The sequence below is a fragment of the Gaeumannomyces tritici genome (assembly GCF_000145635.1).
Source record: "Gaeumannomyces tritici R3-111a-1 unplaced genomic scaffold supercont2.2, whole genome shotgun sequence".
Classification (NCBI taxonomy): Eukaryota; Fungi; Ascomycota; class Sordariomycetes; order Magnaporthales; family Magnaporthaceae; genus Gaeumannomyces; species Gaeumannomyces tritici.
The window spans coordinates 2,107,212-2,123,467 of NW_008804546.1; the positions used below are offsets into that span (position 1 = coordinate 2,107,212).

Here is a 16,256-nt window from a genome sequence, read left to right on the forward strand (position 1 = left end):
TGCCATGCTCATCGTGCAACCCCGGGTCAGAATCACCTCAGCGGCCGTCGGCGACGTGTCACCGATACAGCACATACATGTCCGCTTGAGAGGGGGGGCCGCACTAGGGAGTTATGTAATAGGCTCGGCGCTCTGCCTAATGGGGGGGATCGCGTGCCGGAATTACGTGAAAGGCAGGGGCCCCTGCCGGCCTGCTCGTGATGGCTCGACATCCTTCCATAACGTCAAAATGACGTAAAATGCCGATGTCGCGATGCCAATGCTGCGGACAACTAAGTGGTAACACGACATGGCCGGCATTACGGCTTACGTGCGATGCCTCGACCGGCAAACGCGCCTTGGAGGAGGATATAACAGCTTTGAGGAGACGCCGTATCTGCAGCTAGACGTTTTTGCTCCCGAGACTCGGGCTCCGCGGCTCAGCCAAGGACATATAAAAGCTCGCCCATCTCCTCCTTTTACCAACCGCCACTCTACGAGGACAGCTTTACGCATCCGACCCACCACGCGGACAGCTTTATACTCTAGACACACACAAGGCCACACACATGCCAGCGGCACCAGCACCGACACAAAGCCACCCCCGCCGACGACCCGCCAGGACAGCGCAATGCCGCACCGCAAGCACGCCCCCGTGGTGAAACCGCTCCTGCTGGCGGGCGGGCCGTCGGCGCGCCTGGGGTTCCCCAAACACCTGCTCCGCATGCCCGACGGGCGGCCGCTGTACCAGCACCAGCTGGACCGGCTGCACCGCGCGTGCCCGGGCGCCGACGCGCTCTACGTCTCGCTCGGCCGGTCCTCGGTGCTCGACGGCTTCCTGCGCGACGTGGCCCGCCCCCTGCTGCCGCGCCGCCGCGGGAGCGCCGCGGCCTCGACCCCGGGCCCCATCGCCGTCGTCTACGACAGGGAGGAGCGGGACGCGCTGGGCGGCCCCGTCGCCGGCCTGCTGGCCGCGCACGACGCGGACCCGGACGCCGCCTGGCTCGTGCTCGCGTGCCACTACCCGCTGCTGACGGGCGACGTGCTCGCGCGCGTGCGGGACCTGCACGAGGGGGCGCTGACGTGCGTCAGAGGCCCGGACGGCGAGCCCGAGCCGCTGATCGGCCTGTGGAGCCCCGAGGCGCTCCGCGAGCTCGCCGCGCGGGTGAGGGGAGGGAAGGCGGATGGGGTGGACGAGGCGCTGGGTTCGTTCGTCGCCGAGTGCGGCAGCCTGGTCGTGGATCCGCCGGAGCCGAGGACGAGGGTCATGATGAGGGTTGAGACCGAGTCGGACTGGAACCAAGTCTACAGGCTGGCGAGTGAGGCGGCAGCGGTTGGGAAGAAGGACCGCGTAACCAAGGGGAGCTCGATCCAGACGATGCGCAGCGTGGCCGCGTGAACTAGATGTGCCCACAAAGCCAAGGGGCGAATAGCGCCCTAGGATATGACGGCTGACGGCACTAAAATCATGGCGCGGCCCACGCGTCAGGTGTCCAACCTCCAGGGGTGACGTCTGGCCAATAAAGCCCCTGCGAGTACGAGCCGTCGCCGTATATAGACGAATCGATGAACTGAAGATCAAGCGCGGGCTGCGCCAGAAGCTGATGTAGGGAGGACTCGAGCAGTGCGGTTCCTGTGATCCCATTCTGCGTCGTCCAGAGCTGTTGCTGGGCTGGTCCGGCGCCCATACCGGCTCCCGCTGTAGCCACTGGGGCTCCAAGCAAACCGGTCGTGTCGGTCGCGAGTGCGGCCCCGCCGGTGCTGTGCTGCCCCCTCGCCGCGGTAGCGATTCCAGTGTTGGTGCTGACCATGGGTGAGACCGAGCTCGACGGGGCGCCGGCCTTCCGGAGCCGTGCTTCCGCCAAGGCCGTCTTGATAGCGTCCACGTGGCGGCACCACTCGCGGCCGGCGAAGCTGCCGTTGTTCTTGACCTGGTTGAGGATCGAGGCGGCGGCCTCGAAGTGTTCGCCGTCGGAGCCGTTGTCGGCCCCGCTGGGGAGGAGGCTGGAGACAGCCATGACGGTAGCGGCCGAGAACATGTACTGGGAGTAGAAGTAGTTGAATGTCGCAAAGGAGCCGTCAATCCACGCCTCCTTGAGAAGCTGGACCGAGTGGCGGGCGCTGCGGATGCAGGCGTCGGCCACTGTCATGGCCACGGCGGGGATCGGGGGTGCCGGGTCCCTGGGCTCGGGCGGGCGGTCGTCCGTTTCTCGCGGCGGCCACGAGGCCACGTGTGTGCGGAGCACATGGAGCAATATGGGTCTAGTCGCCGTGACAAGGCACTGTTGTAGAGCACGCAGACGCGTCTGTGGTTAGCAAGTTGCGGCTTGGACATCTGCCGAGCGAGAGGAGGGGGGCGACCGGGACTTGCCTGGTTGAAGGAGAGGTGCAAAGGAAGGGGCTTCGGCACCGCCTCGGACAAGCCCGAGCTGCAAGAGTCTAGATGCAGATAACTTGGGAGCTCGTCGGCCCAGGCCCGAAGGTCAGACAGCGCCTCCTGCACCCTCTGAGACAGCGACTCTTGGTGAATCCTGCGACCGTATATGGACTGGGTGATTTTGCCGGCTACCCGCGCCAGCTTGATCCTCGCAAGACTGTATCCGGCATCGAAAAAGTCTCCCGCATCGATCGTGCCCTCGAGTGCAGACTGATCTGAAGGAAAATCGACCCGGATCTCATTGTCTTCAATCGCAACTGGGTTCCCGAGCTTCGCGGCCCACAGCCTGTCAAAGGTATAAGCGGTCCACCAAACCCTGCATCGGTGTTCCCGGGCTGCCACGTCAGTGAGCTGAGACGGGGGCACGTTTACGTGCAGACCCATCACAACCGCCAAGCGGACTGCCGAGCCGGCGAGCGTGTAGGCCGTGTGTCGTCTGTTGAGGGCAAGGGAGTAAAATGACTGCATAGCCAGAGGAAGGAGAGGGATTAGAACATGTCATCAAGAAGTGCAGGGCAAGTGGCGTCTGGTCAGTTCTCACCAGAAGAAGCCTGATCTCGATGGCCCCTATCCGTGGGCGCTCACTGACTATGCGCATGATGCGGGTAGCCCGGGCAAAATAGTGAATGCCAGGGAAGCAGTTTTCGGCCGTGTCGGCAGAGCGGGCCGAGTACATCTCGCCCAGCGCAAAGAGGGCCCACAGCTTGCACCGGAGGAGCGAGTCGCTGGACCGGGTCGGGTTCGCGAGCGTCTGCTCCAGCCCCTCGAGGATCCTGCTCCGGCGGACGATGTGGTAGTGGTGGCTGGCGTACCGGAGCGCGACGTCGACCAGGAAGCGGGCGCGCGAGGGGCTGGGCCACTCGCAGTCGGTGTCGGACAGGGCGAGCAGGTCCTCGTCGGTGGCGTAGTTGACGCGCGGTATGTGCCGGCCCCCGGCCACGGCCTGGCGGAACCGCGTCGCGAAGGCCGCGTCCGAGGCCTCCCCGAGCAGGATCGGGGTGTTGGGGATGTTGAGGTCGAAGAACCAGGGGCGGTCGTCGAGCGAGATGGCCTGCTGCCCGCCGACGCAAGCAACTTCTCTTGCATCCTGGCGGGGAGCAGCAAGGGTGCTTGGTGGTGGACGGTCGCCCCCGGGCTGTGCTGCTCGAAGCCTCTCATTCTCGGCGATTAGGTCGTCCAGATATCTTTAACCACGTCAGCGGACTGTCTGGAAAAGAGTTGATGTTGGCGAGGGGACATAAAGGTGTGCATGGAGTGTGCACAAGCCACACGCCGCCACCCACACGCCAGGAGAGTACCATGAACATACCGCTGGCTGACCTTGACCAGTCTGTTTCGACGTGGGTATGTGCAGTCAGAAGTCTTTCCTGCTTGGCGGCAGTTCTGGCAGGGCTGCCCGCCCGAGCACCTGACCTTGCGGGAGTGACATCTTCGACAGCTGGAGTGAGTGTTTGTCAGCGCACATGTCAGGTCAATACTCGGCGAGGTTCATCGCCGGAGCTTGCTGCTCACGCTGTTGGCTTGGTCTTTGCAGACGGCTTTGCCCCTGCTTTTACTGGAGGCAGAGACGGTGTCGAGCCCCCCTGGGAGGCCGTCTCATCGGCGCTTGGTGTGTCTTCGGCCGGCGTGCGATTCATCTCGGCGGATACTGGCTGATCTCGTACTTAACAGCGGTTGCAGCGCTACTTCGGCAACCTGACCCTGGCCACCAGAGTGATCAACAAGCCGTGAATGTGCGTTGCCTTTGTTTCGGCAAGAGTGAATCGAAGAGAACTTCTTCCATCCTGCAGGCTTGGTAGGCTTGTGCGGTCAAGGAGTCGAACTGGACGGTGGAAGACTCATCACAAGCAGTGGCGGGCGCCCCAGGAGCCGACACCGGGCGGCAAAATCGAGAAGCTTTGCCGAGGGTGAGAGATTTGGACAGTCTGTGCACTGTGAAATAACGCGGTAATATTCCGTTTAACACTGTGGTTCCAACAAGCAGTGTCCCCAGTAAATCGGCCTGCTGGACTTTTCCGCCGAAGTCCAAGGTCGGTCAGCATCTGCAGCTCGACCTCCGTCAGGGGCTTACATGCCGCATCGGGAAATGCCCAGTTATCGCAGTCACACTCGCATCTTCGCTCTCCACAGTAAATCTTGGGACTCTGGCGGTCGAAACGGCGAGATGTCTGGCGCAGATGCTTGTTGATCGGCAGCTTTGGCCGAAGGGCCAAGCAATGTTTGGCTTCTGGGGATAAAGACCAGAGAGCTGCCTGACCAGCAGAGGGTAAGAAAAGGGTGATCCATAGTGACAGATACAATACTACTTTTGGATTATTTGGATCTTGTTTCGCCTTCCCTGTCTATCATCCGCCATGCCACTACGCTCGGGCTCCGCCCTTCCTACCAGCGATGCTGCCCGGACACCACCGCACATACCAATCGCGGACCAAGAGGCTGGAACGACGCCGGTTGGGAAACCCGACCCTGGGCTGGTCGAGTCCGCCGGGCCATCATCCACACTCGGCGAAACGGTCGAGGTGGTCTTCCAGATCCCGGCTCGGCGACGATGGCTCATCCTCTTCAGCCTCTGCTGGGCGTCCTTCCCGCTCAACTTTGTCAGCAACTCCATCCTCGCCGCCATACCAGAGGTGGCCGCCGAGCTCAACGCACCGGCGTCCGCCGTGTCCAACGCCAACTCCGCCGTCCTCGCCGCCATGGCTCTGAGCGCGTTCGTCTGGCTGCCGCTGTGTGGGATCCTGGGTAGGCGGACCGCGCTGCTCAGTTCCCAGCTTGTGGTGATCGTGTCTCTTCTCATCACCGCCTTGTCTCCCAATTTGGTGTGCTTTGCGACTTTTTGGGCCTTGGCCGGCTCGGCGACGCCCTTTTTTCTCGTTGCCGGTCAAACAATCATAACCGATGTCTTTGAGCCTGTTCGTTCTATATCCCAAAAGCCTTTCTTTTCACAAAGTCTTACACGATGCACCGATAGACAATCCGAGGCACCGCTACTGGGTATTTCCTGGGAGTTTCTGTCGTCACCAACCTTTTGGGTACGAGTTTTGCAGTCCGTCACGAGAACCCTGGAGGTGATGGACGCCCAGGTCGCTGCGCTTCTTACTAACGGCCCGCCTTTTGCGCGCCCTCCGCAAAGCTCCTTTAAGCGGCGCTCTGATAGCGACATACACCACATGGCGGGCGGTTTTCGGGATCACGAGCGGAACCACCCTTGTCGCCTTCTCGCTCTGCTTCTTCTTGGTGCCAAGCGCCCAGGAGCTGAGCGGTGGGCTAAAGCCGGAAAAGGCCGAGAGTGGCCCGACCCTGGCGGGTGTACTCCGCGCTTTTAACCCGTCGGCGGTATTCCGGCAGCTCAAATACCCAAAGGTTCTCTTCTGTGTAGGCATTTTATTCCTTGCGCTACCCTAAAGCCACAAGGCACCAAGAAGCTGACAGAAGCAGCACATCGCCGCGGGCCTGCTTGGCTTCAACATGTACGCCATCCTGAGCTCGGTCCGGCGCATCATCAACCCGCGGTTCAATCTCACGTCTCCCCAGACGAGCGGTCTGTTCTACCTCGCGCCCGGCATCGGGTCCATCCTCGGGAGCACGCTCGGCGGGGTGATCTCGGACTGGGTCGTCAAGCGGTACATCAGGAAGCGAAACGGCCTCCGGGTCCCGCAGGACCGCCTTAGGGCTTGCATACCGCCCATGCTTTTCTTCATGCCACTTGGGACGCTGATGTACGGGTGGAGCGTGCAGAAGGAGCTCGGCGGCATGGTGATGCCGGCCACGGGCGCCTTTTGCCACGGCTTTGGGTTGATGTTGGTTTTTAGCTCGCTCAACACATATGCGGGTGGTGAGCTGGTTACCCAAGCATGAACCGAGACTCCCCATGTAGTTACGCTCCTTGCTGACGCTTGGCTGTGCAGAGGTGATCCCCGATCAGAAAACGGCCGTCATAAGCAGTAAATACCTTTTCCAGTACGGTTTCGCGTCGGCAGGAATTGGCGGTGCCGTTCCGATGATTGACAAAATCGGCGTTGGATGGGCGGTTACGATCAGTAAGCGGGCCTTTGGGGATGGCTTTGGAGAGAGACCATACTGATCCTTCAACGCTTTGATGCTCCTAGCAACCGGGGTGATTATTGTGGCAACTGTTCCTCTGGTTGCCATCATTGTGAATCCAACACTCGATCTGCTCTCTTGGCTCAAAACCGATGGCAAGGGTTCTCGGAGCGGTACTGATGGACACGCCGAAGTGTAGCTGTAAAGGATACTTCATCCAGAGACGATATATCCTGCCGCAGTGGCGCTTACGGTTGGCAACAGTGGCGTGTGGTTCTCATATGTTGGCGATGCTTGACGGCTAGGGCAGTGCCTTCTGGCTTTCATGACACACGTGGATGGTATACCCTGGCGGACTCGCGCAGTAATGAACAAGAAAGCGGCAAGAATATGCTCAGGGCCCAGCAGCTACGGGCGCTGCATGGATGTGATGTTATTAAACCAACTCCATCCCCTTCTTGATCATCTCTCGAGTCTCCGTGTCGATCTTCTCCTCGTCCAGCGCGACCTGGAAGCCATTTTTCCATACCGCCCACCTGTCTTGCTGGAAGCCTTTCCAGTTCTTGTCAGGGTGGAGGTCCCCGGCGACGCCTGTTCTATCGGGAAGATTACTGCCGGCCATGGACAGATCCCTCAGGCGCGCCCCGGCGTAGCGGAGCCACACGGCAGCGTTCTTGATGGCGGGCGTCTTGTCATGCGCTTGTTGATTTGGCGACGGCTCTTCGAATGCGTCGCGCATGGACCACAGCGCGTACATCGAGTAGTCGAACGGATGCCTCTTATCGACCCGCTCAACATCGGCGCGCATGGTCAAGCGGGCCAAAAACGCCGTCTGGTTGTTGAAGCTCTCCTGCTGCGCTGCCGTCGCGCTGGTATCAGAGGGGCCTTGGAGGTCGCCGTTAGAATACGACTGTATCTTATGGGTGTCCTGCGTACAGGAATATGATAATGCGCAACTTACTGAAGTTCCATATATCTCTGGCCACCCAACCGAACTGGGGAATGTCATCCCAAACTTTCTGGTTCTTGTCTGCCAGAACCGCAGCGCCACCAGGGCTGGACACTGTCGTCTTGCGGAGCTGGGTCATGAAGTCGACGAGCCCGCCACTCTGACTCTGGTGAGGGGTATCTGCGGCGACCTGGAAGACGGCGTTCCATACATCCCACAGGACATCGCCGATCAAGTCGCCGCCCGGCACAATGGACCTTTGGACAAGCTCAGTGAGCTCGGCGACGGCCTTGGTGATGTCAGGTTTCTCAGCATCGCTGGCCGACTGTGTACTCGCCAGCGGCTGGAGCAGCCTGTATGCCGGGTGGGACGAGTTATCCCCGCTCATCTTGGTGTTGTTCTTGCGGGCGCTGGTCTGAAGTGGTCGATTCACTGTCCGAGAGGCACGAAGGCAAGTGGATGGCAGATATCTTGGTGTGGCGTTCGCTATTGCGACAAGTCGATGTCTCATTCCGGAGAGTTTGGGGGTGCGGGCGGTACCTGAGGGAGCTCCCCCGCGGCGGCAGGTTCGTGAGCCGGGATGGAGGGGGTTCCGTTAAATTGTGTTTCGTTTGCTGCCGCCAATGCTTGCGTTAATGACGTGTCGAACCCTGGCATGTCTGCGTCCCAGTTAGAGTGAGGGGTCAAGGATAGGGGTGACAGGTGGAGCCCAGCGGGACGCTGCAGCGCAGCAGTGAGTGGCTTGAATGCGGCATATCCCTTCAAGTGCCGTTAGGCCCAGGTCGCCCGCATAGGGGCAAAGGCACCCCTGCTTGTTGTTGTGACTCGGAGGTACGGATTTGCAGGAGCGCGGTGCGAGTATTGCGAGGTACCGCTTTGTAATAATGACTGGAGCTGGTACTTTTATCACGGGCTAGAAAAGGTGCAGGTGGAAGTACCGAAAAAATGAACGTTTTTATTGGCTGAAGCACGCGAGATCAGCGACCGGGGGCTCAACGGCACCCAAAGGGAAGCGAGCGTGTTGGCGCGTGTGCCCCCCCTTGGCAACGGCCTCCCGCGGGCCTCAAGCTTCGATCCAGGAACGGGCGTGGTCAAATGCGTTTCTTGTTTCTTTGTCTATGTATAGCCTGTAGCCAGCCCTTCGCTTCTTTACACAGTACGCAGTCACCATCGTGTCTCCCTCACCACCCTCCTCTCACTCACTTCTCTTTTTTTTCCTACACAGGCCGCGCCTTTCACTTCGAGCCCGCCCTCATCTCTAACCTCAAATCCAGTTAGGCGCGACCATGGTCTGCCTGCGCTCCACCCTTGTCCTGGCGCTGTGCGCTATTTCCGCCAGCGCCGCCCCGAGTGCCGGCCAGCTGCTCGACAAGCGACAGGGCACGACTGCTCTGGACACGGTGACGTGCGGAAGCAACAGCTACTCGCGCACCCAAATCGAGGCCGCCACGGCCGAGGGCTGCCGCCTCAACGCCGCCGGCCAGACGCTGGGAAACAACCGCTATCCGCACACGTTCAACAACCGCGAGAAACTGGTCTTCGCCGCGGGCGGGCCTTTCCAGGAGTTCCCGATCTTGTCCAACGGCCAAAACTTCACCGGGCGTAAGCACATCCCCTCGCCACCTGCAAGGCGCAGCCAACTTGTGATTCATGCACGCGGTTGACACTGAACCGAATAGGATCCCCTGGACCCGACCGCGTGGTTTTCAACCCCAACATCGGAGGAAAGTGTACCTATGTTGGATCCATGACACACACCGGTGCCTCCGGCAACGGATTTCTTTTGTGCACGACCAAGCAGTCTCGGTCGCAAACCCAGTCCGACAAGTCGGCCGCCTCGTCGCTAGGCGGCACCCTGGGAAAAGGCACTGCGGCTACGGTTCTGTCGATGCTCATCAATGCTCGCCTGTAAGGGTCGATTCACGACTTTGAGCGGCTCGCTCGGTGCTTGTGCAGCCTACAATTCAGTGCGCGCGGGGACTAGGAACAAATGCCGCCGTGTTATGTTATTTCATCTAGGGCCTGTCCTTTCTTTTTCTCTGCCCATATTTCAGCATTGATTGAGCTGATTCGTCCCCGTCTTGTCAATACGACGCACCTGAATTCAGGGGCGGCCGATCTGCATCTCCATCTCCTGTTTATTTGCTAGTCGGCCGACACTATGCTGGCCATGCCCCACAACGTCGCTACTTGTTCAACTACTGTCGGGACTCCAACGCCATCTTAGGGGTTTACACATATTCAGGACACAGCAGGCATCTTGGACAAGTTCAAGCTGTCACTTCGGCATTTCCATGCCGTCCATATCCCGTGTTCTGGTTTCATTTGACCCCCATCATGACCATCTTGGTCGTCAAGTACTCGTCGATTCCGTACTTGCTGCCCTCCCGCCCAAAACCACTCTCCTTGATGCCGCCAAACGGTGCTGCGGGATCGCTGATAACTCCTAGATCGGCCAGTTTTGTTAGCGCCAAAATGCCGGTACTCGCTGGTAGGCGGAATCGCGGGAAACTCACCAGTGTTGACTCCGACCATGCCGACCTCTAGCGCCTCGGCAACCCGCCAGCAGCGGTTGACGTCCCGGCTGAAGAAGTATCCGGCCAAGCCGACGTCCGCGTCGTTCGCGAGGCTTAGAGCCTCCTCCTCGGTCTCAAAAACAAAGAAAGGCGCAACCGGCCCAAACGTCTCCTCGGAGCAGATGCGCATGCCGGGCTTCATGTCTGCCAGCACCGTGATGTCGAAGTAGTTGGGCCCCAGGTCGGTCCGCGGCTTGCCACCGAGCATAACCCGGGCACCCTTGGCGACCGCGTCCTTTACGTGCTCGTCGACTTTTGCCACCGCCCGGGAGTGGATGAGCGGGCCGTGTGTCGTCTTGTCGCCAAAGCCGTCACCAACGACGAATTTGCTGACGGCGTCGACGGCCATTTTGAGGAACTTGTCGTACACGGCCCGGTGCACCAAAATGCGGTTCGCGCACACGCACGTCTGCCCCGATAGCCTGAACTTGGACGCGATGAAGCCCTGCAGGGCAACTTCGAGGTCGGCATCGTCGAAGACGATAAAGGGCGCGTTGCCGCCCAGCTCGAACGACAGTTTTTTCAGCGTCGACGAGCTCTGGCCCATCAGGAGCTTGCCGACCCCCGTGGACCCGGTGAACGACACCTTCTTGACGGCCGGGTGCGTGGTCATGACGTGGCCCACGGCGGCCGTGTTCTCGAGCGCCGTGATGACGTTGACGACGCCGGCGGGGATACCCGCCCTCTGCGCGAGCTCCGCCAGCGCCAGCGCGGACAGGGGGGCCTCGGCGGGCGCCTTGATGACGAGCGTGCAACCGGCGGCCAGCGCGGGCCCAACCTTGCGCGTGATCATGGCCGCGGGGAAGTTCCACGGCGCGATGATGCCGCACACGCCCACGGGCTCCTTGAGCGTCAGGAGGCGGTGGGACGGGTTGGCGGCCTGGATGGTGTCGCCGTAGATCCTCGGGGCCTCCTCGGAGAACCACTCGAAGAAGGAGGCGGCGTAGGTAACCTCGGTCCTCGAGTCGGCGAGCGGCTTGCCGTTCTCGAGCGTGATGATGGTCGCGAGGTCCTCGGCGTTCTCCATCATCAGCTCGTACCACCTCCGCAGGTACCGCGCCCTCGTCCTCGCGGGCGTCTTCTTGTAGGACGGTAGCGCCGCATGGGCTGCCTTTATGGCCGCCTCGGTGTCTTTGGGGTCAAACTCGGGGCATTGGGCCACCTCGACAAGCGTCGACGGGTCTGGAGCATGTTAGGAGCAGGTAGACTAGAGCGATGATGGGAGAGACACGTACTCTCGACTGCAAACAGCTTCCCTAACGCAGATGTGACCCATTGGCCGTCCACAAGACACTCCTTCTTCAGGAGCGAAGGGTCTCTGAGCTGTTTGCACATGTACATTGTGTTGTGTTAGCAAACGTCGTCCTCCCCGGTTCCTCTGTCTCGCGAAGCAGAAAGCGCACCTTGGGATGCGACATTTTGGGCGGCAGACAGCGCAAAACTCGATAGACTCTAGGGCTGTATTCTGTTGGGAAGGTGCATGCGAGTAGGAGAATGCCTGATCGATCGCCAACAAGGCCATCGTAAAACCTCGCCTCCTATATACGTCCATGGTGGCGGGCATTATCGACGTCGAGGCGCGCCGGAGCGCTTGTACTTTCCTAATTGGGAACAAGATTGTGACGGTTCGCCCCCCTGGCCAACAAGGTGGTCCCCGAGCCAAGTCACTGGACCAAATGTGCGCCTGCATTCTTTGGTGTCACAGCAGCCGAGGATGGCCGTGCCGATCTCGGCGATTTGGCATTCGTAAAGACTCGAGCTTGTTGATAAATCTGTCGAGCGATTTGAGCCATTGAACGAGAAGGGAGGACGCCAACTGTGGTTGGAAGGAAACATAGCACACAAAGCAAACAACAACCAAGGAACCCAAAGCCTGAAAAGTCACAGGCGGCAGGGACGCCTGAGCCGTGCTGGGCCGCAGCGAAAGGCCGAGAGCCAAACGCGCTGTGGGGAAGCCTTGTCGTGTGGGTGGGGCACCAGCGCTAGCTCAAGCGGGCTGCTCAAGCTGGGTTAGACCCCGGACTAGTTCTGCATCTGCAGCGACGGCTTACACAAACAACTCGGTCTGGTCCATTTGCCGGAGAAGGTCGCCTTGACACGGAGCCTGGCCCAATGGGAGGCCAAGGTGAGTCCTGCCCACGAAGGGCAGGTCGAGCCGCTCCTAACGGGTATAAATCTGGTCCTCCGCCTACCGAGGGGCGGGTCTTGGGCGATGGCCCAGCTTCATCTTCTTCTCTACCTCCTCCAGCGCTCCCATACCGCCCCTCGTGTGTCTTTTTCCGGCCCTCGCCACGCCTCTACGCTGTACGCAATATCGTCATCACCAAGGAATTCATCCCTCCAGCAGCCGACACCATGAAGGCCGAGGGGATGCCCGCTGCCGTTGCCCAGACGGTCATCACCGAGGTGCCTGGCCCCCTCTCCAAGGCCAGCACCAAAGAGCTGAACAGCGTCTTTGACGCTCGCGCCGTCCACTTTGTCGTCGACTACGAGAAGAGCTCTGGCAACTAGTGAGTAGTGTCACTACGATCCCTTCGGTCTAGGCTTAACCAACACCTGCCTGAACCTTGCCATGGCTCCCTAGCTGACACAGATGCATCTGGCAGCATTGTCGACGTTGATGGCAACAAGTACCTCGATGTATAAGTGCGCCTCCTGCTTGCGACGGCCCCTAAAGTTATACACCGCTGATGCAAGATTTCGTCCTCTAGTTACTCTCAAATTGCATCTATCCCGGTTGGCTACAACAATGAGACTCTGATCGAGGCGGCCAAGTCTCCAGAGATGATCTCGGCCCTGGTCAACCGGCCAGCCATCGGAAACTTCCCATCTTCATTCTGGCACGACATCCTGCAGGACGGTCTGTTAAAAGTTGCCCCGACGGGTCTGAACCAGATCTTCACCGCCCAGTCGGGCTCGGAGGCCAACGAGCTCGCCTACAAGGCCGCCTGTATGTTCTACAGGCGGCGCGAGCGTGGTGGCGCCGGCTGGGCGCAGGAGGAGATCGACTCCTGCCTCAAGAACTCCAAGCCCGGCTCTCCCGAGTTGGCCATTATGAGCTTTAAGAATTCGTTCCACGGCCGCGGCTTCGGCAGCCTATCGACCACCCGGTCCAAGGCTGTCCACAAGCTCGACATCCCGGCCTTCAACTGGCCCCAGGCCTCATTCCCTGCTCTGAAGTACCCTCTTGATAAGCACGCTGCTGAGAACGCGGCCGAGGAGAAGCGGTGCCTAGAGGAGGTCGAGGTCTTGATTGAGCAATGGTAAACGCTCCCCCGGTCCTTACTGGCGCGCTAGGGAATCTCCGCCTAGTAAACGCTCGACTAATTTCCATTCCAGGCACTGCCCTGTTGTCGGACTCATCGTTGAGCCAATCCAGAGCGAAGGAGGCGATAACCACGCATCCTCGGCATTCTTCCAGGGACTACGAGACGTTACCAAGAAGCACAATGTTGCTATGATTGTCGATGAGGTCCAAACCGGTAAGTTTCTTGAAAATCCTGTGCTTCTTAAGCCTACGGAGCTCGGCTCCCAGGCAGTAGACGATCGACTGGCTAACACGACTACATACAGGCTTCGGTTCGACTGGAAAGTTCTGGGCCCATGCCCACTGGAACCTGACCTCGCCCCCAGACATGGTCACGTTCTCTAAGAAGGCGCAAACGGCGGGATACTTCTTTGGCAATCCCGATCTGGTTCCTGACCAGGCCTACAGGCAGTTCAACACGTGGATTGGTGACCCGGCCCGCGTCATTGTCAGCAAGGCCGTCGTCAAGGAGATCCTGAACAACAAGCTGGTCGAGCAATGCGTTCGTGCCCCCACCATAAGCGACTCTGGCTTCGCGACCTGCTTGCTAACGGGATATGTGACTATAGGCGCGCGTTGGCGATGTCCTGCACTCCGAGCTAGAGAAGCTCGCGACCAAATACCCCGAGCACGTCAAGAACCTCCGTGGAAAGGGCCAGGGGTGAGTTGTACAGACCACGCTGTCACCGCGATGGGATGACGCATCATACTGACAGGGCTCTGGCAGCACCTATATTGCATTCGACACCCTGAAACCGGCCGAGTTTGTCAAGACGATGAGGCAGCTCGGAGTCAACATCGGCACCTGCGGCCTCCAGACCGTCAGGCTCCGGCCGATGCTGATCTTCGACGAGTCGCACAGTGAGCCCAACAACCGCTTCCCCGCCTTCTCTCAGAGACGCCTGCTAACCAACCACACCTGATTTGCAGTCCCGATCCTGATCTCTGCCATGGACAAGACGCTTGCGTCTCTCTAAGCACCTTATTCTATGCCAATTTTGCCATTTTCCACATATACCCCCCATCAGCTAGCTAGGGTATTTTAGGAGTCTTGGAGTTTGCTGCGGTTAAAGCAAGTGTCACAGGCTGAGATTGCTTATTATGGTTCGCGTTCTAGTGTCTCTTTAGCTTCTAGATTTACGCAGCACAAGACATGATATTTTAACTGTCCGCTCACGTTTTGCCGTGAACCGCCACGCTTTGAACCACCCTGTGGCCCTCGAATCGGAGTGTTCCTGGTCACAGGACCGATGGGTGACAGATGGCGCCTCACCGACGATAAGGCACCCGACAGGCGTTTCTGTTGTGGACCGCCAAGAATCCTTGTGTATAGACGCTCGGTACCGCCTTCGTGCACCGCCATCGGGTTGTTATCGCGTTTCGTTTGTGAACGGGTGGGTGGGTTCATTTGACTCGCCCCCACGGCTTGATGGCCAAGATTGTCTCCCGCGACCCCGCTAACTGACAAACCCAAGCTTAAGTACCGCCGTAAAGAAACGTCCACCCACCCGATTTACCTACCAACCCTTTTCCAGGCAAGCAAAAGCATATAGTTCAAAGAGGGGGTAAAATGTCGAGTCCGCGCAAGCACGTCGTCTTCGACGTCGTCGGCACCTGCATATCCTACGACGGCGTGTACGAGGCCCTGGACGAGCGGCTGGGCGACAAGCTCCGCGCCGAGGGCATCAAGCCCAAGCTGTTGGGCTACGCGTGGATGGAGGCGGCGGAGCGCGAGTACACGTACCTCAGCATCTCGGGCCGGTACCGGCGCTTCGACGACGTGTTCCGCTCGCTCTTCTACCGGGTCCTGTGGTTCGCGGGCGTGGCCGAGCCGCGCGCGTTCGCGGCCGACGCGGACCTCGAGCACGTGCTCGCGCGCTACCTCGAGCTGCGGGCGCGGCCCGGGGTGGCCGAGTGCTTTGACGCCCTGCGCGCCGCCGGCTTCACCGTCTGGGCCTTCACGACGGGCGCGGCCGAGCGCGTGAGGGGGTACTTTGTCCGCAACGGCATCGACATGCCGCTCGAGAACTTCCGGTCCTGCGACCAGCTCAAGGTCGGCAAGCCCGCCCCCGAGGCGTACAGGCACCTGCTGGACGGGTTCGCTGGCGAGGAGGCGTGGTTCGCGGCCGCGCACATGTGGGATGTGTCGGCTGCCAAGACCATGGGGTAGGTCGAGCTCCGTGATCTGGCCTTTTTTCTCTCTCGCACTGGATACTAAAGCTAACCATGGTGACCGCTCGGGTTGTTGGTGGCGCAAACAGATTCAAGGGGGCGTACTGCACCATCATGGAAAAGGAGCCCTGCACAGATATCTTTGGAGAAATGGACGTGATGACGGACAACTTCCCCGAGCTGGCCCGCAAGATCATCGAACAATCTGAAAAGAGCGCGTAGTAGGATTCTGTATAATAGATACGGATGGGAGTAACGAATGACGGGCGTTGCTTCCATGCTTACACCCCCATTGCCCGGTGTCACCAAACACCAGATCCCATTTTATGTGCCTATCCTCCCGCGTAGACTATCGCAACGTGTTCCCCAGTATAACCGCAGCTATCCCCACTACAGTGTGGCACCACATCCCTCCGGGGCCGATGAATGCGGTTTCCCACCAGTCTTTCGGTTGAACGGGGACTCCCCAATAGCCACTGCAAACGTCGAATCTGCCGTGGCACCCTGGCTGGCCCATGCTTAGGCAGTCGATGTCCGACATCAAGCACTGAGTGGGATGCTGCTGGAAGATGGTCCGCTCATTTATAGATCTGAAGTCGTGGACGAATCGGTAAACTCCCGGTACCAGCAATATCTAGTCGGGCATGGTGGGAGCTGCGCATGGAATCTATGGTGGTGGCTTGGCGAGACTGATATCCGTCATGTTATCTGCCCCCCTGGCCCCCGCCGTCAAGCCCCAGCGGGACCTCTGGGTTTTACAGGCGGGGTCTCTCGTCTGCAGAGGGGAAAACA

At 59.8% G+C, this 16,256-nt stretch overlaps 7 protein-coding genes across 8 annotated transcripts; 4 read left to right on the forward strand and 3 right to left on the reverse strand.

The window, feature by feature from the left end:
* Nucleotides 1-270: 270 nt before the first annotated feature.
* On the forward strand, nucleotides 271-1,665 carry GGTG_03222 (hypothetical protein). The gene has a single exon (XM_009221000.1). The coding sequence runs from the start codon at nucleotides 290-292 to the stop codon at nucleotides 1,376-1,378; it is 1,089 nt and encodes a 362-aa protein (XP_009219264.1). The 5' UTR covers nucleotides 271-289; the 3' UTR covers nucleotides 1,379-1,665.
* On the reverse strand, nucleotides 1,558-5,588 carry GGTG_03223 (hypothetical protein; the record flags this gene model as incomplete). The annotated part of the gene is made up of 8 exons (XM_009221001.1): nucleotides 1,558-1,625; nucleotides 1,706-2,261; nucleotides 3,006-3,600; nucleotides 3,726-3,746; nucleotides 3,830-3,854; nucleotides 4,081-4,200; nucleotides 4,835-5,279; nucleotides 5,373-5,588. The coding sequence occupies 8 exons, from the start codon at nucleotides 5,586-5,588 to the stop codon at nucleotides 1,558-1,560; spliced, it is 2,046 nt and encodes a 681-aa protein (XP_009219265.1).
* Nucleotides 5,589-6,896: 1,308 nt separating this feature from the next.
* On the reverse strand, nucleotides 6,897-7,797 carry GGTG_03224 (hypothetical protein; the record flags this gene model as incomplete). Its single annotated transcript, XM_009221002.1, has 2 exons — nucleotides 6,897-7,345; nucleotides 7,422-7,797. The coding sequence occupies 2 exons, from the start codon at nucleotides 7,795-7,797 to the stop codon at nucleotides 6,897-6,899; spliced, it is 825 nt and encodes a 274-aa protein (XP_009219266.1).
* Nucleotides 7,798-8,504: 707 nt separating this feature from the next.
* GGTG_03225 (guanyl-specific ribonuclease F1) lies at nucleotides 8,505-9,701 on the forward strand. The gene is made up of 2 exons (XM_009221003.1): nucleotides 8,505-9,011; nucleotides 9,089-9,701. The coding sequence occupies exons 1-2, from the start codon at nucleotides 8,696-8,698 to the stop codon at nucleotides 9,319-9,321; spliced, it is 549 nt and encodes a 182-aa protein (XP_009219267.1). The 5' UTR covers nucleotides 8,505-8,695; the 3' UTR covers nucleotides 9,322-9,701.
* Nucleotides 9,452-11,542, reverse strand: GGTG_03226 (hypothetical protein). Its single transcript, XM_009221004.1, has 4 exons — nucleotides 11,389-11,542; nucleotides 11,221-11,308; nucleotides 9,926-11,167; nucleotides 9,452-9,855 (listed from the first exon to the last, which is right to left on the reverse strand). The coding sequence occupies exons 1-4, from the start codon at nucleotides 11,401-11,403 to the stop codon at nucleotides 9,731-9,733; spliced, it is 1,470 nt and encodes a 489-aa protein (XP_009219268.1). The 5' UTR covers nucleotides 11,404-11,542; the 3' UTR covers nucleotides 9,452-9,730.
* Nucleotides 11,543-12,340: 798 nt separating this feature from the next.
* GGTG_03227 (hypothetical protein) lies at nucleotides 12,341-14,269 on the forward strand (the record flags this gene model as incomplete). The annotated part of the gene is made up of 8 exons (XM_009221005.1): nucleotides 12,341-12,495; nucleotides 12,592-12,625; nucleotides 12,683-13,248; nucleotides 13,325-13,467; nucleotides 13,559-13,794; nucleotides 13,862-13,953; nucleotides 14,020-14,153; nucleotides 14,223-14,269. 8 exons carry the CDS (start codon nucleotides 12,341-12,343, stop codon nucleotides 14,267-14,269), a joined length of 1,407 nt encoding a protein of 468 aa, XP_009219269.1.
* Nucleotides 14,270-14,464: 195 nt separating this feature from the next.
* Nucleotides 14,465-15,834, forward strand: GGTG_03228. Of its 2 annotated transcripts, XM_009221006.1 has the most exons (3): nucleotides 14,465-14,686; nucleotides 14,768-15,458; nucleotides 15,554-15,834. In XM_009221006.1, exons 2-3 carry the CDS (start codon nucleotides 14,863-14,865, stop codon nucleotides 15,684-15,686), a joined length of 729 nt encoding a protein of 242 aa, XP_009219270.1. In that variant the 5' UTR covers nucleotides 14,465-14,686; nucleotides 14,768-14,862; the 3' UTR covers nucleotides 15,687-15,834. The 2 variants fall into 2 exon arrangements, with proteins under 2 accessions (XP_009219270.1, XP_009219271.1); XM_009221007.1 differs by lacking the exon at nucleotides 14,465-14,686 and having other exon boundaries at nucleotides 14,687-15,458.
* Nucleotides 15,835-16,256: the final 422 nt, after the last annotated feature.